Source organism: Sciurus vulgaris, assembly GCF_902686455.1.
Source record: "Sciurus vulgaris genome assembly, chromosome: 9".
NCBI lineage: Eukaryota > Metazoa > Chordata > Mammalia > Rodentia > Sciuridae > Sciurus > Sciurus vulgaris.
Genome location: NC_136469.1, coordinates 66,317,143 through 66,344,980, shown reverse-complemented (window position 1 = coordinate 66,344,980; position 27,838 = coordinate 66,317,143). Strand labels below are relative to the sequence as shown.

Genomic DNA, 27,838 nt, shown 5'->3' with positions numbered 1-27,838 from the left:
AAAACACCCTCCCTTATCCTCCTCCCATCCACAGTAGTCACCTTTTGAATTCACACTCTTAATTTACGACATGCTGCTTTTTTGAATCCTTTGCTGCCTTAATGATGCCATCATCTTCTGAGCTCATTAAGGTCCCACATAGGTTTATGTGCATGGCAGTGACATCTTTATCTCTCAGAGCAGTTCGGAAACCTGCAGGGGTATAGAATTGCTACAGATGGACTGTTATGCAAAACAGAGTATATCAAGCCTCCCCAAACTGAAAAGGGAAAGTATTCCAGAACATAAAAGCAACATATGTTCCAAATGTGGATGTTGGTTTATAGAGGTCAGATTTGCACATCGATTATTTTCTATTAGCAATTTAGAGGTCACTGACCATGGGAATTTATTTACAACTTTACTATGTCTGCAAAAACAAACATGCTGATCACTTACTTGACTATAAACCTTCTGTTCTCAGAGGAGACAATACAGAGATCAGAATCAGGCAGTACTTGATTTAAATAAGAATATAAATGAATAAAAATGACTTGCTTAATGCTGAGTAAGTAGACTGTAAAAAAAAAAAAATCAAATGAAACAGTAACATATCTGAAGACCCCACTGAGTGAAACAAGATCTGCTAAATGGAATAATGTGCATTTTCAAAGTAAACAATGAAGACAGTAACCTAGATTCTACCACCATCAATTTCTATCTGTTGCTTTACAATTATAACTATTAGGTTTATCCTTATTATATTATTAAGTAGTATAGGATTATTCATTTTAAGAAGTTCCAATTCATAGGATGACCTGAAGTAGGAGCCAAGAAGTGCCAATGTCACCAAAGAGTATATAAATAGCTCAAAACTAATCTCAATGAGAAAGGGGAAAAAAATAGCAGGACAGAAAGAAGATTGGATTTTGTAGCTCTATACTAATAGTTTTCAAGCAGTAGTTCTCAGTCTAAGCTCATTAGAGTAAGCCGACAATGAAACACTCTTTTTATTATTATTGACTACATCCATTTTAACAAACAGCACAACATAACATTTTAACAAAGAACTCGAGGAAGCAAAGGAGCTTGGAGAGAAGACACTTTCAATCTTATAAAAACTATTTGTGCATGATGAGTACTTATTTCTCATTGACCTCAAATGATTGGGTAAATTACTTTTGTAGGGTCAAATAGGGATATAGTGAAGAAAGCGTGTAATCAATTGCGCTCAAATTTCCCATCTGTTGCCTATTAACTGAATTTTGCTGTGTTTGCAAAAGTTGAAATCCAAGAATTCTATAGTAATAAGATGATCAGAATCTTGACATTCTTTTCTTTTAAATTCTGCCAGATAGAACACAAATATCTGCTTCTCGGATTATTAAAATAGATATTTGGCCTGAGTTTAATGTGCCTACATGATTTGATAAATATCATGTAAAAAACATTTTTTAGTATTATGAAATGTTAGAAATGAGATTAATAATGTAAATAAAAACAGGAAGTAATTACAGGTGATGGGCTCTGTATAACTAAAGAGAAACTTAGGAAGAGACCAAAAGAAATTGGATGTGGAAAATTAGAAAGGAAATTGAATTTGTGTGTGTGTGTGTATTTCTCAGTGTGTTTGCTCAATATTAATTACTGCCTCCTGATGTTTCTGTTTCAATTCATAAAGATTTTGACAACAAGAAATATAACACCTGATCTATAGTAACATAAAAAATAAGGACATGTATTGTTTAGGACTAAAGTCTAGAGATACTTGGTTTCAGAATTTGCCTGGATGTCATGATATGTCAACTAAAGCATCAGAACTCACATCCTCACATGACCATTGTTCAAAGCAAGAAGGAAATAGCAGCCAGAAAAAAATGAGAAATAAAGGGAAAAATGTCCATATATGACTTATATATATATATATTTTTTTCTTTTTTAAACATGGTCACCAACCTTCTGGAAGTCTTTCTTCAGTCTCTGTGATTATTAGGATGGCCTGTGAATTCCCCAGGTCTCAAAGCAGTCTAAGAAGAAGCCTACCTGTTATTTTAGCCTCAGCACTGGAAAGTGGACACAGACCGTGGTGCCCAGTGTACAGGATCCGCTACGGTTGTCGCCTACATTCAATGTAACATGCATATTTCACCTATGCAGAGTTCGTATTTCACCTATGAAGGATGACCAGGAAATCTCACTTAGGTTTCTACTTGTGTCAAAATAGAGGTGTTCAGAGTTTAGTTTTTACTCGTGAGTAATCCTTCTTCTCTTTTTCTAAGAAATAAAACAACACTGAGAGCTAATACATAGATTTTACTGTTTTTTATTTTCCTTTCATTTTGTATGTTCCACCTTTGGTTTTATTATGTAGGGTGTTTTCTACTAGTAAAAAGCCATTAGTGTGCTACCTTGAAGCTTGTGCACAGAATTGAAGTGTTCTCTTTACTTGAGATTATATATGAAGTTTAAAATGTAAAATATGAATAGCTAGATAACTAGAGTAATAAGTTAATAATAAAAGTGTGATAGATCACTACTCAGGCAAGTTATTAACCTAAGTTACAGCAATAAAAAATATTTTCATGATTGGTAGAAATTTTTTTTTTTTTTTTTTTTTTTTTAATACTGGTGATGGAACCAGGGGTACCTAACCACTGAGTAATATCCCCAGTGTCTTTAGTGTCTTTTTTCTTTTTTCTTTTTTTTGATTTTCAGACAGGGTCTTGCTCAGTTGCTTAGGGCCTTACTAAATTGCTGAGGCTGGCTTTGAACTCATGATCCTCCTACCTCAGCCTCCTGAGCCGCTGGGATTACAGGCACATGACACCCCTGTGCCCTGCTCCAGTTGCCAATTTTTAAAATATTGTGAATAAATTACTAGAGGTCATATCTATACTTTACAGTAATGTAACTACATTCATTATGCTTTACTTAGCAATTACTTCTATGGGAATATTTAAAGATTTTTTTCTACTTACTCTTATTCACTAATTTCCTACTCATTCACCTTTAAAACTGGGGAATATCTAGATTTGTCAACATATATTTTTATTTGCATTTAGAATAATTCAACTATTGAGAGGCAGTGAGCTTGTCAAGAATATCATGACTTTTTTACAAACTTATTTTTTTCAATTCTATTAGAATTTGTAACCAGGAAGTCCTCTGGTATGTGTGCCATTATTACCTAAATCATGGTATAAGGTCTAAAATTGTTGTTCTACTTCAGGAAATAGAAAAAGGCCTATGTATCTCTCAATTTCTATATTACATTTTTTTTTTTTTTTTTTTTTTTTTGCTGGTACACACTGAGTGTTCTTAAAGACCATTGTATGTATATATATTTAAAATTTTTGAAATTATCTTAATTTCAAAATTAAATAATTTTAAATTTAATTTTATTGGCTAAGTAATTTTTAAATTATTTTAAGTATTCTCATTTAAGGTATTTTTCACTTGGTTCATTCCAAAGAAGAGCTTTTCTTTATCCAATGAATTTAATGCAAGTTCAGAATATTATAATATCTACATTAAGAGACTGAGACTGTTCAGTCACTTTGGCATCTGAATGTTAGCAATGCCCATTGCAGCAAAAGGCAAGTGCATTCTATCTGTTCTGACACCATGTAATCATTTGCATTGCACTTGAACAGCTAGTAGAAAGAAGTCATCTTGCAAGATGTCACCAAAAAATACATTCTATCTGTAAAAACAGTGTTGGGTTTTAGGGATTTGATCTTGCTAAAGGGCAAATACATATAAAGTAAATAGATCATTTAGGTTAATGCAAGGGTCACTCTTGTATTTGATAGCATTTGTAATGCATATCTGAGGTACAAAACCATAATTATGCCCCTTTCCCCTATATTAAGCTGTGAAATTTACAAAAACAAAACATAATTATGGCAAATGAGTACAGCATGATATTATTCCAGTTTGGAAGATAAAGGTTTTTAAAATTTGTCCAACTTTTACTAATGAGATGAAACTCACATTGTTTGGGCAAATGAGATGTTTCATTTCAAAGGCAAGGTTTCTTCAATTCTGCATGCTACCTTTTGGGTTGGACGCTTCTTTTTTGTGTATGTAGGATGGGGAGTTCTGTGCATTGTAAGATGCTATCAAACAGAAGAGGGATCTTTGCATTTTAAATGTTTAACGGCATCTCTAGCATACTGACTAGGTGCCAGTAGCAGCCCAGCCCAGGCCTGGTATTAAGAAATATCTCCAGTTATTGCCAAGTGTTTCGTGTATCCAGGACTAATTATTGAATCAAATCAGTTTCAATTTTAAAATGATTGAGTTGGGCACTTTAATGTTATGAGATGCTAAGAATAATATGACTTCAGTACTATGGATATACAAATATTAGTTTGAATAATGTTTTCCAATAAGAAAAATAATTTAAGTAAACACATATAAAGATAATTGAAAGAAACACAGTTCTACTACTAAAAAAAGCTCTCAAACCTTACTTATTCTATTATCCAAACTGAGTGATGAAAAACAACTGTTTGAAAAACAGTCCTTAGAAGTGTGTATCTAAACTATCACTTTACCATTACTGGACAAAGCAAGATCATTGAATGTATAAACACAAAACAGCTGTATATTGATAACGGTTTTCACATTATTTAGACTACAAATGAATTTTTCACATAAAATTAAAGGTACCCACAAAACAATCTTTTTAAATTACTCTTTCCTAAGAGATTGTTTCCTGCTTATATTTAAATTAAGATCAATAGGAAGCCTATGTTTATCAAAGCACAGCTAGATATTTTGATGGAGAGAGTTTGCTTTGGCATGAAGTATTGCTATTTATTTGTAAACCTTTCTGTGTATGTAATTTGACAGCATTTTAGACTCCCCAGTTAATGAGGTTAGCAGCAGCCTCTATCCCCTGGGCCCCGTCAATTTGAAGCCACCTCAGTGTAGGTTGTCGTAGCTATGTTGACTTCATTTGCTTTATTGAGAAAATAAAAAAGGAATCCTTCAAATTGTGGGGAAAGAGAATTTTATTCTTATCCTCCTCCAAATCCTCCTACCTGCAAAGATATATATTTCTGAACTACCTGCTATATCAAACGATGTGTTAGAAATAGAAGGAAATACTAACTGGTATTTCCTCAGTGATCTAGATATTTGGATAGGAATATTTATTTCTAAAAGTCAAATTTTTAAATGCTAGTATCAACATTTTAGAAAAGCATAATTATAAAATGAAGTGGAATGACATTTGTGTTAACTGATCATAATTGTAGTTGCACAAGGCAACACAGACTCAGAATGAAGCAGAGGAGGCAAAAAGGAATAGGTCATTGTTAATTCTACAATACGTGGTTTTACAACAGACATATTTATACAAAGCCAGACACCCACAATATGTATGGCTTCCTGGATACAACACTGGGTAAAGACACTACATGACAGCTTCCTTCTTGAGTCAGCTTCATCCTTGGAATACTTAAACGTGAAGTTTATTTGCAGATAGTGCTTTACCTACATGAAGTGATCGTCTTAGAGTAAGAATAACTTGCAAAAATGTTCCTATATAAGAGAATTTTTCCTGAGTTGTCTCAGCTAGAAGTAACATAAGGATGTTTCTAAGGAGATCTGGTTAAGGTCAGCATTGCTACCTCCCAGGAGGGAATAAAACAGATTTGCTCTTCATTCTTTGCTTCCCAGAACTGTAGTCTGGTCTAACTAATGCTATATAAAGGGTTTTCTAGCTTAAGGTTTTACCATTAAAATAACATTCAAATCCTAAACACCTAAATATAAAATACGCCCTATCTTTTATTTGGGAATATAATTTGGTAATTAGTTCAGTTAGTGATAAGAACTTGGGTGATTATAATCTTCTTTTCACATTTTGTAGTTTGAAATATTAAAAATACAAAATAAAGGGGGAAGAAGCAATCTACCAATTATAAATGGATTCATGCAAAGATGCATGCAAAGCTGTATATACACATACATATGCTTACCTTCCAGGTAATATCATTCTGACTAGCAGCTGAAGATAGTAGTTGATACATTTATTAAAGATCATGATTACAAATGTTATTCACTAGTTAAATTTACTCTGATAATGTGAAAGCAACATTAAGAAATAGATCATACACCTTCTCTCACTCTAATTCTTCGCAATACTTTTTTTTTTCTAATTCCTTTATTCACACTCAAGAGGGTGCAACTAAAGTCTGTCAAAAGCACTTCAGGACTCAAAGGAGAGATGTTTTCCATTTTACATTTTTTAAATAAACCTTTATGTAGTTTCAGAGTCAATTCAACATTTTGAGCTCTTGCAAGAGAACAAACTTGGCCTTGATTCTTTAAAGTATTTTCTCATTCTGAAAAGAAGGCAGTTTCCATTTCAGTGCTACATATTAATAGAATAGTTGATTTTGACTTAATGTTATTCTCATGTGGATCATTACTATCTTTAAAAATTTCCTACATCTATCTGTAAAACAGGTTGCTGGAAAAAAATTTATCCTAATATAAAATTATTAGTTGTGTTGAAGATGTTACTTTCAAAATGAATGAGTCCCAGAGTCATTGCTGGGAGATGACTACATTCTTCTCTGGCAGTGGTGATGGTCTGGTTTTCTGAAACTCCTACAACAGCTTTCTTGTGTGATGGGAGAAATTGAAAAAACAGTACTGTAAGATTCAACAGAGGGGAAGCATTTGCAATTTGGAATTATAATGATCTCATTTTGCCCATAATTAAAAGAGATTGACATCAAGAAGTATGCATGTTTTCACTCACATCTGATAATTAATATTATATGCCAAGGATTCTGTTTCAGGATACAATTTGATCTATGTTAGCATGATCCTTAATGGATATTGCATAGGGAATTGTATGCAGAAGGCACATACTTGATAATAATCAAGTTGTGCAATAAACTTTAGGATTATTTACTCAGGGCAGCAAATCTGTAATTAATTTCTCCTAACTCTCCTGAACAAATCTCATTTTCCTCCTACTCAGACAGCCTAAACACTAATACATTCAAATTTATAGAGTGAAACAGAAGAAATGATCTTGACAGATGCTTAGGAAGTGGCTAATGGTTTGCTGTCAATTGCAAAAATTGCAGATGATAGCGTGCATTTTTCTAATAAGTATTTTATTATTTGGAAAGAAATACAATTTTGTTTTATATGATTTTGCATTTCTAAAACCAACGAATAACTCTTTTAATAACTGTATAGTAACCTACATTTTTCAAATATTTTGCTGTTTCTAAATCAGCCTCTAAGCAAAATACTACCTCGGTTTTGCAGATGAATAAACAGACTTGTAAATATTATTTAGGCTTCCTTTTCATCTTAAATTACAACATCTTTAAATACACGAATAGTAGTTTATTCACGAAGTCCATAATATAACCTTTAAATATTCTTGTTTAAATTAAATAGAATTTTTCTCAATGCCCTATAATATCAAAAGGTTAAACAAGTAATACGCGGTTGTGTATATAATATTTATTAAATATTTAACATATTAAATGCAGCACTATATACTATGTAGTGTTAAAAAGTTATAGTACCTTTATTTAAAAAAGCATATTATCTATTCATATATATTCTTGTATTTTTTCCTGTCACTACCTACAGAGAATAAAACCAAGAATATTCTTTTCTATGTAATTCTCTCCTATCCATTTCCTTTTTCTTCTTTTAAATAGTAATGTAAGATACCACCATATTGATTTAAACTTTGGAAATAGAAACTAATTTTATAAATTACAGTGATAGAATTATAATTTTAGAATTCAGTCAATTCCATGTTAGTACTTACTAGCAACTTGCCAGATACACTAGTTAAATTCAAAGTTCTTGGGATTGTTAAGTTTCTGTCTGCACACCCAACTGTCTTTCTAAGCTCTTCCTTCCCTGTGCCTCCCGGACCAATATGCAAAAACAAAGGGCAAGAGTAGGTGATACTACACTGGTTTCATCAAAGTAGAAAGCACCCCAGTGAATTACTAATCAAAGATTGGATTTACCCAAACTTCCAGACCTTTTTCACCTAAACCAGAGATTTTTGTTCCTTTTATTCCAAACTTGAAAGAAAAGAAAACTGACATCATTTTTAAATAAATTTCTACTGCATCCTCAACTCTGGTGTCACTCTTCTAAATATATTAACATGTATTTAAAGTCATTTCATGTTGATGACTTAGGTTTTTTTTTTTTTAGTGTAGCTATCATTGTTTTAAAAATTTCTATACTGAATCAATTGAAAACTAAGCTTATTCCAATTTGATTTTGCTACTTGTTTCCAATATAGATTTGGCAAAACATTCTGTTCCTTGTATTATAAATGGAAATCATGCTTTCCAAAGCTACTTTAATGTTTTAAGAATGGTAAATGAATAAGACAAAGATGATCACATACTTATGTTTTAATACAAAGTCAAAATGGGGATATTAGCAATAAAATGTTTTTAAATTTCTAAAAAGATATGTTGTGATAAGACTATTGATTTCTTTTTTCACTTAACTGATTAGTAGACAAAGAACCCGAGAGTTCGAAGCATCACCAGAAAAATCTCAACCTAGTTTTTTAAATTATGTAAAATAAATTATGTTTAAAGACAATCTCATTTAAATTCTGTTTTAAAAATTCAAGCCATCATGGGTCGTTTACATTAGTTTCTTTTTAGCACAACCCCACTGCTTTAGCAAGATATTTCAGGAACATACTCAGTTTGTACAAGTTTATTTACTCGGAGTGAGAGAAAATGTCAAGCTGATAACCTTAATTATTTTGACTGGTTGCTGTGATTGTACTCAGTGAAGGGCCAAAAGAAATGGACTGCCTTTAGTTTGTCACTCCCGGTCATAACTTACAAGTAGCTCAAGGAAAGCCAAGCTGAGAAAACACGTTTGATCTTTTTCAGAAAATTCTAGTTAAAGAATTCATAAAAATACAGAATATGAACATTTAAAGAAATTTTAGAAAATTTGTAAAATTCGGAAGTAAAGCTTGAGTTAAAAGAATTTTCATGGAATTCATAGTTTCCTTGAATTATAATATCAAACAGATTTGCACACAATAGGTAGCCAGTGTTCATTTGTTGCATCCTTAGTGATTCAGAACTTACTACCCTAACAATTCATTTCCCCCATGCTTTTGTAAGCTTCTGTCTAAATGAGTCTCATCTTCCCTTCTGAATGGAGTATCTTACAGTCTCTCTTCATGTACCCCATTCTGTTAAAAATTCAAATTTGAAAATAATAGCTAACATATACTAAGTACTCATTATACATCCAGGACTGCCCTAAGGTGTATTTACTTGATCAATTCTTACAGAAATTCTCAGAAGTATATATTCGTGTAAAGTGAGATACGTGAGACCCAGAAGGATTCAGGAAGTTTCCTAAAGTCATACTGCTAAAAATCATAAGAACCAGAATTAAAACCAAGATACTGTAGTTTTTGAGCACATATAGGTAACCAGCACATTAGAGTTTAGATTTTAATCTGTTATAAACATCATTGAAATGGCATTGTTCTGTCTTTCTATTATAGAGTCCCCACAAAATCACTGGGAATGATAGCAAGATATGTGGAGAACAGTAACACAGTAACTTGACTACACTTGTTTCATCTCATTACTATTAAACCTTTACTCAGTAAACAGGCCATTATTTGAAGAGGATAAGAGTGATTATAATCACTATTCCTGAATAAACATGTGCCAGGAAAAATTATGACTCAATCAGCAGTTCTCTCTGCCTGAAACCTAAATGACTACTTGTCCATGCCACTTGTAATTCCCAGTGTTCTATGAGATTCTTCCTTTTAGTCTAAAACCACAACAAACCCTTCTTTGATTGCTGCGTGACAAGTGGCACTATTATCAATGAGTTGCACCAGAATCCAGAGTAATATACAGGTTTTAAAATTATATTTCCATTAGTTCTTTTTCACTGAGTTTATAGATTATCTTAGATCCCTTCAGTCTGCTGTAAATAAATAACCCAGGCTGGATACTTTATAAACGACAGAAATTTGCTGCTCACAGTTCCGGAGGCTGGGAAGTCCAAGATCAAGGTGCCAACAGATTTGGTGTCTAGTGGAGGTCCGTACATGTGGTACAAGGGGCAAGGAAGCTCCATCATGTTTCTTTAATAGCGGCACTAATCCCAGTGAAGTCTTCTCATTAGGTTATGAGGTCTTGCCTTTGTGGTGTAATCACTTCCCAAAGGCTCCCCTCTTAACATCATCACCATGCGGGCTAAATGTCAACATATTAATTATGGAGTACATATATATTCACACCATAGAATATACCCTCTTTTAGCTTACTCTGAAAACGAGAGTAAGGTTGTCTGATGATGATCTTTTTTCCATATTGTTTTTCCCAAAGAAAGAAAATGTTCAATATTTAAATCTTTCTTCCTTGTTCTATGATGTCTTTTACTTTCCTTCTCAGTTATAAAAATCAAACTCTCCTTCAAGATCTACCTTATTTTTATTCACTAAATATTTATTCATTAAACAGTTATTAAGTATAGACACTGTGCCAATAAAAATGAAGTTTTAAGTGGTACCCTTCTTAAGGAACTGAAGAGTCAATATAATCCTGTAGCAAAAGTTCACCTACTAGTTCAGGCTAAATTAATTAAATCACATTGTAACACTAAATGACTATTTAAACTTAAGTAATATTTGCATGTTCAGTCATATGTTTCTTTTTAAATAAGTACTTAATATGTGTTTAATCTAGTGTTGCCAAGACTCTCAATCAAACTATAAGCTTCTGAAACATGTGGGCATCTTGTATTGCTCTGTTTTTTGTGACCTTTGGGCATATCCTTAGTAGTAAATGAATGAGTGAATATAGACTTTTTTTTTATCTCCCATTGATTGTGATCTATTGATTGTGATTTTTAGAAATCATTTGGTTCAAATTGTATTTGAGGAAACTTCAATTCAGAGAGTAAAATCATGTCAATAATGAGGTTACAAACCATACTAAAGTTAAATTGCTGTTGAAAAAGTACCTTCAGATACATGTTTTAATTTGTGACTAGAGCCTTATGAGGTAAATAGGGTATAATGATCCCTGTTTACTTCATAGGTATTTGTGGTGATGAAGAGACTCAAAAAGCTTTGAAATGAAATCTCTAAAGTTATGAAAAATATAATTATGATACAATTACTGAGATAAAACTTTTTTTGCAATTGGAACATCTAAATCTCATTAAAACAATTTCTATGGATACCATTTAGGGGAAGAGCTGAGGGTGCTATGTCATAGTAGAAGCTATCTTGTATAAAGTATTACAGGGTTTCCTGGCACAACATAGGGACAAATGTCATCATAAGAAATGCTATTTCTAAAGATCACTGCCTTGATATATTAGCCACACAAAACCTAATTTATTTCTCAAAGTGATCTGTCCTTTCTCTAAAAAAATGAAAAGAAAATTTCATTAATGAGAGTATCATGTTAAAGCTTTAAATTTTCTTCTTTTTTAGGGAGTCATGGGGAGAGAAAATTGTGTGTATTTGTGTATATAACATATATGACATATTCAGAAGAAAATGGTTTCATTGTAATAAATAAGCTTTTCTTTGAAAAACCCTTAAATTCCTACACGGTTGTAGGAAAATGTATTTAAAAATGTCCAAAATGCCAGAATACTTTTAAAAAGGCACATTGTAAATAAAATCCATTATACTCTTCATTGTAAGCTTACAAGAGTATAGTGATTCTCTGTTAGTATCCAACCTCTGCATGGAAACAGTAAAATAAAAATGTCCTTAGAATAAACCAAACATATTTAAAACCACCTTAAAGAAATAGAAGCACCATCAGACCAAAGTGTCACCAATTAAGTTAGAATGTGCCAACTGGAGTAATGAAAGACAAAGAGAGGAACAGAGAAATGTCATTAGGTATCTCCTGGGAAAATTATGTTAAAAACCATCCAGTCTAATCACCACCTTTAATGCTTGAAGAAACTGAAACCCAAAGAGAAAAAATGACCACACAGGGCACAACACTGATTCACATCTGAACAAGGACTAAAATTCAAGATTCTTCACTTACACCCTAGGTCTCAGACTCTACAGCTAATACATTCACTCATGCTTTTCTCTGAAAGCAGCAGTTTCCAGGCAATAGTAGGAGGAATGATGGCTTGGTTGGCTGACTTTTTAGCTTTCTTTTTTCCATGTTGATGTCTATGTTAGAAAGATTGTCACATCAGCCTGTTGTTTCAATTTTAGACCTTTTCTTGGAAGAAACTTTATTGGATGTTTAGGTGAATTGCCCACAAAATTAGAGTCAAAGATTTAAGTACAGGCCTTTTCAATGACTTGCATAGGGCTGCTTAAAAAAAGAAATAGTAGAAAGGAGACTATGTGACTTAGGGAAAAAGCTGTCTTTTGAAAAATTTGCCACAAATTTTATGCTGTACTTTTCAGGAATTATCGCCTTTCACTTCATAATTGGTGCTAGCAGGAGCCATACTACCTATTAAATGGTGTTTCTGACCTTATGCCCTATTCCATTGCTCTGTAAAGTACATAGTTTCCCACAGAAACAGAAATGCTTCTGATACTATGTTGAAAGACATTATTAGTAAAATTATAATATGATAACAAACTGCAGTTGGCAAAAAATTACTTCCTAACAGAATATATCCAAGTGCATTTTATGCTATGTGAAATGTGATTATCAATAAATTGTTATAGTGATGATCAGTCCATAAATGTTAACTATGATCTAGTTCTGCTGGCAGCTATTTGTCTTAACCCAATCAAGACAAAAATCACAACTTAAAGATGGAAAAAAAATTAAAATCATCTTACAATGAATTGGAATGAATATACTACATTAGAACAATCATGAATTTTGATAGTTACTGTAAAATAAATAGAACAAATAGCCATTTCTGTTTATTTTAAAACCAAAAAATTTCTTTGCCTACTTTAAAGCCATCTAAAACATTTAAAAGATCATTTTAATATTCACAGATTAAATAGGTAACAGACTCGATATATTGATATTTAATATATTGCTAGTGCAAAAGCTTCCAAGGAGCATACTCTAACAATGGATTATATGGTTTAATCTGTTTCATATCACGTTGCTTTGAGACTTTAAAGAATTTTTACTAAGGTCTTCTATATGCTAGGCACATCTGAGTAAAAAAAAAAAATCACATCTCTCTTCTCATGGAACTTATATATGCTAATCCTATTACCAAAGAATGTCAATATTTCCAAACAGCATGCACTGGGAATGCTAAACAATACTTTCCTTGCAAAGGACAGATTCTTCTCATTTTGCTCTTCTTGCTATTGTCAACTCTATTTAGAAATCTTCTTTATCATCACTAGTGGACCATTTCTCTAAGAAAAACATATTGAGTAACTTGAACTTGAGCTAATAAGGTTAAAAGGACATCCATAGTATAACTAACCTGCCTTATACCATGTCCACCATATAGATTAGTCTGTGACTATACTGTTTGTTCAATTATCTATTCATTCCCCACATGTTCATTGATTGTCTACAGTACATCAGTGTCTATTCTATGTTTTACGTATAAAGCATCGTGCAAAATAGACAAAGCTGTTGTGTAAATGATGTCGAAGCGGAAAAGAAAGTAAAAATATAGAAACAGACATGTAAAGTATAGTCAGATAATAACTATTAGGGGAAAAAATTAAATAAGATCAAGAGGAAGTGAGTAACAAGGAAGTATTAAGAGATGGGCTTCAGGAACAGAGGACTAGTAGGAGAGAAGATGATGAAGGATATCTGAGTGAATGGCACTCCAGGCAGAGGAAAGAGAAAGAACAGTGACTTCACACACACACACACACACACACACACACACACACACACACACACACACAAATCAACAACAGTGTGGCTAACATAATGTGACCAAAATTGAGAGTTATAGGATTTTAGGTCAGAGTCATGGCCAGGAAGGAGTTCAAGGAATGCCTGTAGGCAGTGGAAAGAAAATTCTCATGAAAAGAGTGATTTCCTTTTATGTGGTGTGTGTGCCTAAATGACACTACTGTCAAGAATAAAATGTTAGAACCTGGTTATGTAGCTCAGTGGCAGAGTGCTTGCCTAGCATGCACCAGGCCTAGCTCCAAATCCCAGCACCACAAAAGGAAGAAAGAAAGATAAAATATTAGTATGAAAATTATCCCTGGTAGTTGGGCATGGTGGCACAAGCCTGTAATTCCAGCAGCTCCAGAGTCTGAGGGAGGAGGAGTACAAATTCAAAGCTAGCCTCAGCAAACTAGTGAGGTGCTAAGCAACTCAGTGAGACCCTGTCTCTAAATAAAAATACAAAAATAGGGCTGGGGATGTGGCTCTGTGTTTAGGCCCCCTGGGTTCAATCCCCAGTAACCCCCCCAAAAAATTATCCTTGGTGGTTTCCTGAGACAGTGTACTCTCTTCCTAATTAAAAGTATATAAAAATCTGTCTCAATGTAACTAATGAGCTGGTATTGAATTTATAAGGTGCAAGGTGTTGGTTTCCAAAAAAAGACTTGCATGCACAGGTAATTACAATGCAATAAGTACTTTCAAAATGTTATAAGAATAATCAAAGAGTAATTGAACTTTGTTTAACTTGTAAAACAGCAAAGAGAAAGTAATTCCCGCTCTAAAAATTGAGAAAAAGTCAAATAATCTAAAAGATTATGACTTCTTTTGAGTTTAACTTCTTTCAATGTAACAAAATATCCAAAATGCAAAGAGTGGCAAGTTCTGTCAAAAAAAGACAGAACACATTAAAAGTCTGGTCTTCGAGAGACTGTAGGAATATGAGAATACTGCCTTCCACGCAGGCTAGGAAAAAGAAAATCACTGAGAATTTTCATAAATTCATTAATGCTAAGTGTAATCTGCTAAGTTTGTTTGGAACAGCAGAAACAGGCAGTGGGGTTGGAGTTCTGAGCGATTTTCACAGACCTCCAGTAAGTGCTCCTAACGACCCCTGAGAGTTGGAAACTCATCTAAGTCCAGAATTACTTACAAATATCAAACTGAAGTTAGCTAATTCTGGGATCCAGGAAACTTTCTCCAGATGGTTGGCAACACTAAGAAAGCCCAAGTGCACAAAGCTTACCTGGGACTGAGTTGGAGCAGGGCAGCAGGGAACGTAGTGCACAACAGTTAGGCACAGCAATATTCTACCCCAGAGGTGGGGCCAGGACTCACACAGGGACCTCCATTTGGTGCAACTGTGAAGGGACAGCTGAAAGTTGAGGGAGAAACAGAATCGCCAAAGAAGTCTCTCACAGTTCCACGTACAAAGTAATGGAAAACACTAGTTCTTCTTAGGCCTGTAATGACAGCAAAAACAGACACACACACACACACACACACACACACACACACACACACACGGATCAATTAATGCCGAGGTTGGCCTGCTTTACATACTACCAGCCTGACAGAGGAGAGGGTATGCCAATATATTCTACTACTTTCAGTCTACAGTCTCTCAAAGCAATCCAACTGAAATTACAGGATACACAAAAATGCAAGAAATAGCAATCAATTTTCAGAAAGTAAAGTAACAGAAATACATTGAGCTATGCCCCAGATGTTGGAATTACTAGAGACTATAAAAATAACTATGTGTAATGCGAATAATGGGAAATTCAGCAGAAAGGGGATAAAGAAGCAGTACACTAAATTCAAGTTAAAAGGAAAGGATCAGTCCAAGCCAGGTGCAGTGGCACCCTCCTGCAATCCCAGTTATTCAAAAGGCTGAGACAGGAGGATCACAAGTTCAAGGGCAGCATGAGTAACTTAGTGAGACCCTGTCTCAAAATAAAAAATGAAAAGGGCTGGGAATAAGCTCAGTGGTAGAGTGCCCCTGTGTTAGAGCCCCAGTACCTGAACAAATACATAATTGAAGATTAGATTGAGAATCAATAAATAGAAAAGAAAAAAGTAATAGAGAAAAATCAATGAAACCAAAAGCTGTTGAAGAAAACTAATAAATGGCTAATCCATTAGTGAGACTGATGAGAAGCAAAAGAGAGAGTATATATGATATCACAAGGCAATATTATAAACATATTTATGTCAGTAAATTTTACAACTTAGATGACAAGGGCAAATGTCTAAAGATACTAACTACCAAGTCTCACTCAAGAGATAGATAAGCTAATTATTTCTATATCTATTTTTAAACAGATTCCATAGGTTCAGAAATTTTCATTGATGAGTTCTACCAAACATTTAGGAAAGAAAAAACATTGATTACACAAAAAAATTATTCATTGAAAAAGCGTGTCTACATTCCAACTCTTTCACTGAGGCCAGCATCATCCTTGATAGGATAGTTTAACATTTGGAAAAAACTTAATGCAATTGCCCATATTAGCAGACTAAAAAAGGAAAATTAAATGATTATCTCAATAGATGTAGAAAATTCAATATTTATTCCTGAAAAATTATCTCAGCTACTCCATTCCTGAACAAATTAATCTCAGGAATAGAAGGAAACTTCTTCCACCTTATAAAGATTGTGGTCAAAAACATTGCTTTCCCTGTAAGACCAGGAAAAGGGGACAGATGCTGTTACCAATCTATTCAACATTGTACTGGTGGTACCAGTCAGTGTAATAAGATATGAAAAAGAAATAAATGGCATACAGATTGGAAAGGAAGAAGTAAAACTGCTCTTATTGCAGATAACATGATTATCCACATAAAAACCCTACAGAATCTACAAAATGAAAACTGGAACTAATTAGTCAAATAAGGTTTCCTGATACAAAATCAAGCCACAAAAATCTGATGTTTTTTCTGTATTGTAACAAAAACTGGAAATCAGAAGTACCATTTACAATAAAAGATAAATGTATAAAATACTTAGGAATAAATCTGAAAAAGTAATGTAAGATCTACATACTGAATACTATAAAATGTTGCTTGGAGAAATTTAAAAAGATGTAAATAAATGAAGATACAATGAAAGTACTGTGTTTTTGAACTGAAGATACTATATTGTGAATATGTCAAAAATTTCTCTTTGTATAAGCCCATAGACTGCTGAAGAAATATAATTAATATATAAATATCATAATGATAGGAGAGTGTAATGGGAAGATATGGTAGTAAGGTATAGGAGTTAGAGTCGAGCATGAGATGCAGATCCATGTCAGAAAGGATTTTATAGGCCATGCTAAGATTTCAGAGTATTTCTAGCACAAGTGTCAATTCACTGACAGTTTTATTTGTCTCTTACTTTTCATTTTTAAGCAATTCTAGATTTATAGAAAGAATTCACTCATATTCCTCACCCAAATTTCTTTCATGTTCACTTTTTACATAGCTATAGTAAAATTATCAAGAACAGTCAATTGACATTGATACAGTATCATTAACTAACTACCTTACAGATCTTGTCCAAATTTTACCAACTTTTTCACTTATAACTTCTTTTCCCATTCTGGATTCTTGTCTAGGATTTCACATTGCACTTAGTTGTCATTTCTCACTAGTCTCCCCTTGGTTGATGATCTTCAAAACATGGGAATGATATGATGAATTTAAAATATACACTCTAACAGTGTGGTTGATTGAAGAAAGGATAGGCTGGGGGCTATGAAATCACAGGAACTTGGAAAGTTTTAACTCTGTTAGTGGTGATATAGGTTGAATGGAGAAACTGGCTGCAGATATTTCAACAAGAAAATAGTTATGAGAAATAGTTAGGATGTAGAATTAAAATATGTTAAAAAAGTTGATGTGGAGAAGCACAGGGATTAAAAGAGAGAAAAAGTGAAGGTGACTTCTGAGTCTTGGCAATGATACCTGAAAAGATAGCAATAATAGAGAAAGCAATGTAAAATATTAATTTTGGTCATTTTCTCTGCCTCTTATATAAACATAAAAGCCTTGCTATCTATATCTTTGTAGCCAGATCTTATTTAAATTTTTTACAGAATATAATTTGTTGGAATGTATTAAATATTCTGTCACTCATTTTGAAAGAATCAGTTCTGAATCTGAGAAGTTCCCTATTATAAAGAACAGTAATTTTATCCTTTTTGAAGTTATTTTTAACTTATACATAACAATATTAAAATGGTACATACTAATGTGTACCATGCAATGTTTTGATACATATATACATTGCATAATGTTTAAATCAGGTTAAACATATCTATCTTCTCAAACATTTATTATTTCTTTTTAGTGAAAACTTAAAAACTTTCAAAATCCTTTTTTTCTTTTTTCCTAGCTTTTAAGAATAGTAGTTTTAACAGGTCGCAGTGGTGCATGCCTGTAATCCCAGGGCATGGGAAGCTGAGACTGAAGGATCTGGAGTTCAAAAACAGCCTCAGCAATGGCAAGGTGCTAAGCAACTCAGTGAGACCCTGTCTCTAAATAAAATACAAAAGAGGGCTGGGGATGAGGCTCAATGATTGAGTGCCCCTGGGTTCAATCCCTGTTACCACAAAAAAAAAGAAAAGAAAAGAAAAAGAATAGTAGTTTTAAACCTAGAATGTCTATAAAAGTATGGGGAAAGTTTCAAATGCAGACATATAATATGATCTAGATTATCATTCTTGTCACAATTATGTTTAGTTCTTACTCTTTGCTTGCTGGGATTATGAAGATAAAGGTCATATTTTACCAGATAAAGTATTCCACACTCATTTAGTTTTCTGAAGTCCAGTCACCATGTTTTTTTATAAGGCAGCAATCAGTTACGGAGTACAGCATGGGAAGACATTTCACATTAACTGATTATTTTGTAAATCTGCAGATTGTAGGAAGAAGATCTTTCTAAACATAGAGTTTATTTTACTGAGTATAAATATTTGACAGTTTTATTGTATAACAATTGTTAAGCTTTTAAAGAGCTAAATAAATTGTAATAAATTTAACCTAGAAGACTAAAAGCAGATATTTTTTATCTAAGTAATATAGAAAGGGAGATACCAAAATATATAAATTCTGCTTTAAATTAATAATAAAAACTATAATGATTCTTTAATAATTGGAATAAATGCTAGTTGATGATTTTTGTGCTTCATGACTTGAAAAGCAATTTGATTTTATCATGCCTTGTCAAGCACTGTCAGATGTTTAAAATGTTTCTTAACGTTAGTGGAGCACTCACTAAAAAGAAAAACAATATATTTTCAGGGTACCTGGAAATCTTTGAGGTACAGTTTATGTACATCAGGGAATTAAGACCAAAAATCTGTTTTTTAAAATTTGTTTTGTTTTGTTTTTAGTATGGAACTTCCTTTTTATAGTTTTAAGGCAGTCTCACTAATGTAACCAGAAAAAAAAAAAAAAATATATGCAGACAAGAAAGCAACAGCTACAAAAAAAAAAAAAAAAAAAAAAAAAAAAAAAAAAAATCCAATACCTTAAATAGGTAATGTAATTTCATTGAAAGAACATAGTAGGAAGTTGTATATTTAAATGGCACCTGGAGAATTTGGAGCACAAATTATTGTGGGAAGGGATTTCAATGTTCAGTCTATTTTTACTTTATTAGTTCATTTGTACTGCTCTAACAGAATATCTGAGGCTGGAAAACTTATAAAGAATAGAAATTTATTTTTCCCAATTCTGGAGACTGGGAAGTCCCTCATCAAGGTGCTGGAATGTAATAGGGCCTGCTTTCCTCTGCATCCCATGGTAGAACAGAGTGGATGAGAAAGGGCAAGAGAAGACCAAACTCATGCTTTTACAAGGAACTCTGCAATGAAAGCATTATTCATTGAGGAAGTGAAGAATGGAGGAACTTTGGATTATGTAGAGGGAAATGAGACGGGGAGGAGGCAGGGGTTGGAGACATGATGGAATGAGACAGACATCATTATCTTATGTACATGTATGATTACAGGAATGGTGTGAATCTACATCGTGCACAACCATAGAAACAAAAAGTTGTACCTCATTTGTGTACAATGAATCAAAATGCAGTCTATAAAAATAAAAAAATGAAAAATGAAAAAATTAAAGAAAAGAGAAAGAAAAACTGCTTAGCTTCAGAAATGAAAAAGATAGTGCACATGAACTTCATTTAACTTAAATTTATACATGTATACAACCAACTTCATTTCCATAAATGCTGAATGACCAGAAAGGGTAAAAAGTGTTACTGATTGCAAATGATATTAGAGAACAAACAAATAAACAAAAACAGTGTGCTTTCAGCAATTAGTGCAAGCTCCAGACATCTTTGATAGTGTTAAAATCTCAAACAGCTGGAGTCACAAAACCAGCAAGCTGTTCAATACTGTTTCTATGTATGGATGTGGAGTATGTACATGCATACATAGTATAAATAAATCACAGAGCTCAGAATAATAGTGGGAAAGAAATACGCAATTGAGAATTCCTTGACTTGAATTATTTTCATTTAAAAAAAAAAAAGTAGAAACACACAAGCACATTCTGATCTTCCTAGCTCAGTTCTCAGACTCCATCTAATGTACTGGTGTATACATCCTGTGGAATTAAAACTCTAAATGATTTAATCTTTTAACAGACAATCTCCAAATGTGGTTTTCCTTATGGAAAGTGCTATCTGTTCACTACCATGCAAAATGTTAAGGTTACAAATAAAAGATTCTCCATTGTTTGTTTGCTGTGGTTAAAAGGATCTTGGGTGATAATTAGAAATCAGGCTCTTCTATTTCTTTTCTTTTTCCTTTGTAGGGGATGTATGTGATTTCTTCCCAACTGTGAGAAATAATGGGTTGGGCACTATAAGAGGGAAGCACATTTATAATTTGCAGCCTACTAATATCCCAGTCTCTTCCTATGAGAAACCTCACAAGATAATTATAGTGCTTTTTTTCTTATTGAGTTTCAGAATCTTTCTTAGAATAGTGTTCCAGGATGAACAAATCATAGTTAGCATAGCAGTTAAAGTTGATTTTCTATATTTGGACTATGCGATGTCTCAATTACCATTTAGATCTAACATCTTATGTTTTTTAACTATAATTTTTGATGATTTCTATTTTTATTTCATAGGAAGGTTTTATTCATTCTTGCTCATATATACAGCATGGTGGGCAATACCAAATAGTAATCTAAAAATGATACATCTGCTCAGTGTAAATAACTGACCTGAGCTGATGCCAGAAACCATAGATAGTACCAAACTCTACATATCTTACGTCTTCTTTTATACACGCACTTATGATAAATTTTAATTTAGGAATCAGGCATATTAAGAGATTAAATATGATGCCTAATAATAAAATAGAAAACATAACAATATACTATGGCAAAAGTTACTCAAACGTGGTCTTTCTCTTAAAATACTTCACTGTATAGTACTCTCCCTTCTTCTTGTGATGATGTGAGATGGTCCAATGCCTACTTGATTAAATAAATAAGGGGAATGGCCTAGGCACTGTGACATTGCATTAGCTCCTATTGACCTTCTTATTGGGATACCATACTGTGACATACTAACAGACTGTCTCATAACTGAGATGGCTGCTAAGTGACTGTCAGATGGGTCGTGGGGATGAAGAGATCATTCACAGCCTAGGTGATGGAGCAGGATGGTGTGAGATTATATCAGGCTACTCAGAATGGCATGCAATTTAAACTTCTGGATTATTTCTGGAATTTTCCATTTAATATTTTCAGACTGCAATTTTTCATGGGTAAACTGAAACTATGGTAATATCGTTGTTTGGAAGAAATAAGATTATATGCTAAAGCAAATTGATTTGCTGTTCATGATTAATATGTAACATTCAATTTTGGAATTTATCCTTCTAAATCTGAAGATTAAAACACACAATTTTCCTGTAATATTATATGTAACATAATACTGAAGCTGAATTTTTTTGTTAAAAATTTTTAATGTATAACTTTATAATTTTTGTGGTTGAGGTATATAAAATGTCTTATTTACTTAATCACTTGTAACTAGTGTAATCTAAAGATTGAATCTAACCAAATACATTTTAAGGTACTTCTTATTTTGACTTTAAAGGCTAAATGAGTTAAGCTTTTAAACAAAATCAAAAATTAATTTCCACTTACTTTTATGAGTATAGTCTTGTTTAAGACAATAATGAAACAAACTCTTAACCTGGATTTTTGCATATGTTCATTGAAATTACATGTATAAACTCATATTGCTTTCTATACATGTTAAATTGAACATGAGCTAAATGTGTGATTTTTTTTCTAAAACTTCAACCTCAAGCTCTTGTGGTCTAAGAAGCATTCACCCTTGATGGGTTTCATATTTATATGAAATGAATATAACCTCTCTCATGAGGCAATGTTTGAAAAATATTTCTCAAATAATTATTAATTTACTTTGTATTGTTTGACTTAGCATTAATCATAATTAATGTATTTGATGTTTATATGCTTATCATTAGTCTCATACTTCTAAACTTGGATTTTAAATCAACCTTCATTAACTACCCAATTAATGTTGTAGAGGGCCTACCATTTAAATTTTTCTTTTAGGTTATTTGAAGAATTACATAAAATAATCTATATGAAATCTAAATTCTCAGAATGTTAAAATGCCTAAAATCTAGAAAACTATCTGAAGTGATTTTAAAAACTGAGATTCTCAAATGGTAATAATGTTACCCAGGTTCTTTCTGAATTCAACAGAGGTCATAAACCAGGTGGTAGAAACTAGAAATTATTTATCCAGGAACCAGAATAAGGTTGTTGTTAAACTTTAGTATTTTGCTTTCTTGTGATTTTTCTGACCATCAAAGAAAAGGACAAAAATGTTTTCATCTCTCCAGTTTATTGAGAGAAAAAAGTGTCACCAAATCTTTGAAGACCAAAATGGTCTTCTTCCAACCTTTCATTTTGCCTTAGTTTATTCACCAGTTTACATACTATGTACTTTTTGAAACCTTGTATTATATACTCAGCAAGAAATCATCCTTTCTCTGAATTATAAATTGATGAATGTAGGAGTTTAGCTACCATTATTTGAATATCTAGCATGTGGGACACAAATAAGACACTGCATTATCTCTAATCCTTGCAATAATCCTATCAGATTCATGCTCGCACCCTCTTCACAGATGGTGAATTGAGCCATGAGAAACTAACTAATTTGCACCCAGTCACATAGTCAATAAGGTTAGAAATCTCAAATTCCATTCCCATAGCACTTTGTAACTTGAGGATTCCCTCATATAGAATGCACCTTTAATTTTTTTTATTTTTGCATAGTCAAATGAAAAAGAAAATATGCAAAACCCATTGACCTCTTCATTATTACTATGCTCTCTTGCAGCCTGTGAACTTATGAATCAAGGCATTTTGGCCCTGGTGAGCTCCATTGGCTGCACGTCAGCAGGGTCCCTCCAGTCTTTGGCAGATGCCATGCACATCCCCCACCTATTCATTCAGCGCTCAACAGCTGGGACCCCAAGAAGTGGCTGTGGCCTCACCAGGAGCAACAGGAATGATGACTATACTCTCTCAGTTCGTCCACCTGTCTACTTGAATGAGGTGATCCTAAGAGTGGTCACAGAGTATGCCTGGCAGAAATTCATTATATTCTATGACAGTGAATATGGTAAGTGTTTATAATTTGTATGAATTTTATAAGCTGATGTTTGCATGAAAAGCAACCTCATTAAATCCTGAAAAATTTCTAGGAGCTTACTCATTATTTGTGGTTTCCTTGTCATATTTTTATAAACCTAACAGCAACAACCAAACACTTTGTTAATGTGATTAAGTTCATCCTTTTGTATTAAATACCTTTGAAGTCAAATTTAAAAATAAACTCCTATATCTGGTGCTCAGCTTACAAGTGTTTCCAAAACAGTGTGACTCTGATACACCTTGCTTTTTTCACATATGGCATCATGAAGACAATAAATACTGTCTTTCCTTTCAAAAACTATACACCTCTCTAGAATAATAAGAACAATTTGGATAGATTCTGAAAAAACATAACTTCTTCTTAATTGGTTTTTAAAAATCAGACAACCTAGCTGTACACCCTGTGTAGACTTTAATACCTATTCAATACTTAACTCTTTGAATTTGCTGAAATTATTATCTTATTTTAATTATATTGTCTTATCCTTAGTAGTGCACATTGTTTTCAATGTGAAATTTCACAAAAATACAAGGTGGTATGAATCCAATGTATTTAATCTGCCAACATAGAACACAAAGTATGGTCTCTAAATTTCCCATAATTTGTAGAGAAAACACTTTGCCACAGAATATTTACTTCTGATACAGTAAGATAGTAAGCAAAAACAACAAAAAACATTATTTTTAATTTTTTTTTCTGAATTGATTTATTTATTTTCTCACTGATCCCAGAGATCTTCAAATATAATTTCCCTCTCATTTTTGTCAGTTAGGGAGAGAAGTGGAATAGAGATGACTATGATTGCTTAGCACCTTGGTGCATGCCTGTAATCCCAGCAACTCAGGAGCCTGAGGTAGAAGGATTGCGAGTTCAAAGCCAGCCTCAGCAACAGCAAGGTGCTAAGCAACTCAGTGAGACTTTGTCACTAAATAAAATACAAAACAGGACTGGTGATGTGGCTCAGTGGTTGAGTGCCCCTGGGTTCAATCCCCGGAACTCCCTACCACCCCACCAAAATAAAAGAAATGAGTATGATCACATTAGGGGAAATAAACAGATCTCAATAATGAACGCATACATAGAAATGTGGTTTTTTAGAGGTTGTCTTGACAAGGAGTCTAAAATTTTCTGTTCTGTATGGATGAGTCTCATTTTTGCATTTTTATCAAAAGAAACCAGAGAAGAGTTCCCCTTCTGTAATACAACTTGTTTTTCCTACCAAATGAATAAATAAGCATCAAAAAAAGAGAAGAAAAAGGGTATGCTTTCTTGTCATAATCTCCTCAACATTGTGAATAATATTGGAGAACAGGGACACAAGAGTGGGCCAGAAAGTACCGTCAACAGAACAGAGAACAAACAGGCTGGCAGAAATCTGGGAAGCAGCAAATAAGAGCTCCTTTAGACTCCTAGGGAAAGAGAACAAGTGGCATTACAGTTAGCCCTACATATTCAAAGGCTTCATGGGGTTTTGGCAGCCAGAGTCCCATTAAACTTGATGGCTAAGCTTCAGCCAAAGTCTGTGGCACTTTCTGGAAACATACTTCCTAGTCTCCAGGAAGGAAATCCGTATTTTTGTTGCTTAATTCATATTATTTAGGGGTCATAAAACAAAGACCAAGAGATTGAAATGAATAAAATAAACAAAAATGATATAAAAACAATTGGCTCATTAATGAAAGTAAGGATTGAAACCAACATGAGTCTGGAATTTTCTGACAGGATTATGTAGTAAGCTAAGTTTTATCTCTGGAATCAACAAGCTGAGCTTGCCTTTGTCAATTTTCCTCCAGTCAGATTATCTAGGGCCTTTACAACTCTAAATGGTATTCTTACAGTCTCTGATCAAACATAAGTTGAAATAGTGAATTTTTAAAACCCTGTTAGGGGAGAAAATACTTTCCAGTTAGTACTATCAAAATAGTGCTAGGAAATAAAGAACAGAAAAGTGATTTTTGATCAAGGCATTTTCACAGCATTAAAATAAAAATATGCTTACAAATGCCTGTAAGGGAAGAACAACTTCGTTAACTTGTTTCCAACTGTATTGGATTAGTCAGGAAATTCTTATAAAAGAAAATGTTTTATTATTTATAAGTGTATTTTGAAAATGTACAGTAAATACATAGTCACAGAATCATTTATACACATAAAATTCCTCATTCTTGCTCAATTTTCCTTTGAGTAAATAAGACACTATAATTGCAGTGTGGAATGCTGGGTCCTCTGTTAAATACAGGGTTAGTTTGAGAAATAACAATAAAAAAATCTTTCCTTTACTCTGAAGATAAACTTGCTTTTGACTTATTTAATTTAAGAATTCATGAAAAATTGCCCTGCCTCTAACATTAAAATTATTTCCAGTAATACTGTTATTTAATGAAAGAAAATTACCCTTTGATACTTACAATAAATCTTGTTAGTAAAAAAATCTAGGCTGGAGTCCAGAATAAACAAACAGCTGTCCAGATACCTTGTACCTTGAAGAGGGCTACACGTACTACATATCCATTCTTCAGTGTCATCATTTTAAGCTGGAACCTTGGAACTGTACTTGACTTTTATGTTGATTATCAGGAATTGCTTTTGTTAATGAATGGATTAAGCATCATCTGTGGATGGAATCAGGCAGCCTGCTGGGAATGTTATTGAAGGTGTATTTTGTTTAGAAAAATATACCTTTTTTAGGACTCAGGCTTTCAGATCCAGTTAATTAGAGATACACTTTTTTTTTTTTTTTTTCCCCCCCAGAAGCTCTTAATTATGATTAAGGGCACAGTATAAAAGTCTACTTTAAATTCCCTAACAAAGAAAATACACATTTCTGATTTGAAGTAACTGGATAAAAAGAGGGGGAAAAGTGGAAACTGGATTTGAATGGGTTGATTCAAGGCATTTTTACAAAGGCTTGAAATGAGGTTAAGAAGTATTGAGCTTTTAAAAATATGTCATTCAGGAAATATTCATTGTTCACTTGCTTAGTGCAAGGCAAAGGATGAGATAAAAAGTTTTACAGAATGTAGTCTTAACCTTTAAGAAGTTTACAATGAACAAAAGAGGTAAAATATTTGTATCTCTTAATAGAGAAAAGAGTAGGTTATGTGTTATGAACGATGCAGATGGAATGCTAGTGGTATGCAATGAAGAAAGTGTTTAAGTTTGGCATCAGTGATTAAAGCAGGCTTTAAGGGTAGATTTGATGTTGGTTATGAAAGTTAGGTAGGATTTTGAAAGGCAGCATATATGAGAAACAGCCACTCCAATAGACAGTGTGATAGAGTCTTGTAGCAACTAAAATTATAAAAATATCTCTGAACATATTTATTTGCCAGGCACTAGAATAAGTATTATGTTATAATGATATTGTATCATTTAATCTTCTCAACAGTTGAGAATAGAATAACAAATACTAACCTCACAGAGAACATTTACTATATCCAGGCTCCATTCTACATGTTTTATACATGTGTATTATCTCATTTAATCCTCAAATAGTTTTCTGAGGTAATTATTATTAGCAGTACTATTATTATTATTTTCACAAATGAAAAAAAACTGCAATGTGCAATATATCAAGAAGCACAAATCTAATCCTGATAGTTTCTTTCATAGTCCCAGCATTCAACAAGTAGGGTACATTGACACTATAGAAACAGAATGAGATTAATTTTTGTCAAATAGTGAAATAGAAATAAGTTCACCAGTTAAATGTATAAAATTATCATCATTAAAGGGAGACAGTGATGCCAAGCCTGCATATTTTCTACATATTAACATTAAGGAAAATTAATAAATTCCAGTTAGGAAATTTTAGTTATAATTGGAAGCATAGAAATAGAATAGTCACTGGACCAAAATAGGCTAACCCAACTCTAGCGGAAATAGCTGCTTACCTACCCAGTAACCACTGTCCCAGTTTAGAGAGAGAGGACTTTAACTCTCTTGGCACAGTAAGCACCATGAGTCTCAAATTAATGTCAGTTTCTCTTGATGTAAATTCCACAAGGTGATACAGAGCTGGATTCTGTATATGTATGGCTTGTATGACAACCCAGAGCCCTGAGCTTGTAAAACCTGTGCATTCTCTACTCTGGTGAGCACTTCTGCTTTCAAAATGTGCAATAGCATAAGAGACTCATGGAGAATTGACTGTCACTAATATTCTTTCACTACATTGTTGGCTACCAGTAAATATTCCTGTTTAGTCGTTACTCTCATTAAACAAATAACAGGAACTAGGGTCAAA

General features: G+C 33.1%; 1 protein-coding gene and 1 long non-coding RNA gene across 6 annotated transcripts in view; one reads left to right on the top strand and one right to left on the bottom strand.

Moving 5' to 3' along the window:
• The window catches only part of GRID2 (glutamate ionotropic receptor delta type subunit 2), a 1,449,748-nt gene that overhangs the window by 717,819 nt on the left and 704,091 nt on the right, over positions 1-27,838 (top strand). For all 5 annotated transcript variants that reach the window (XM_079153230.1, XM_079153229.1, XM_079153231.1 and 2 more), the window contains exon 3: positions 23,275-23,559. In XM_079153230.1, the coding sequence (XP_079009356.1) occupies positions 23,275-23,559 (285 nt within the window). The remainder of the gene's footprint in view (positions 1-23,274; positions 23,560-27,838) is intronic.
• Positions 48-27,737, bottom strand: LOC306669408. Its single transcript, XR_013766107.1, has 3 exons — positions 27,490-27,737; positions 15,115-15,331; positions 48-192 (listed from the first exon to the last, which is right to left on the bottom strand). It is a non-coding gene; the product is annotated as an uncharacterized lncRNA (long non-coding RNA).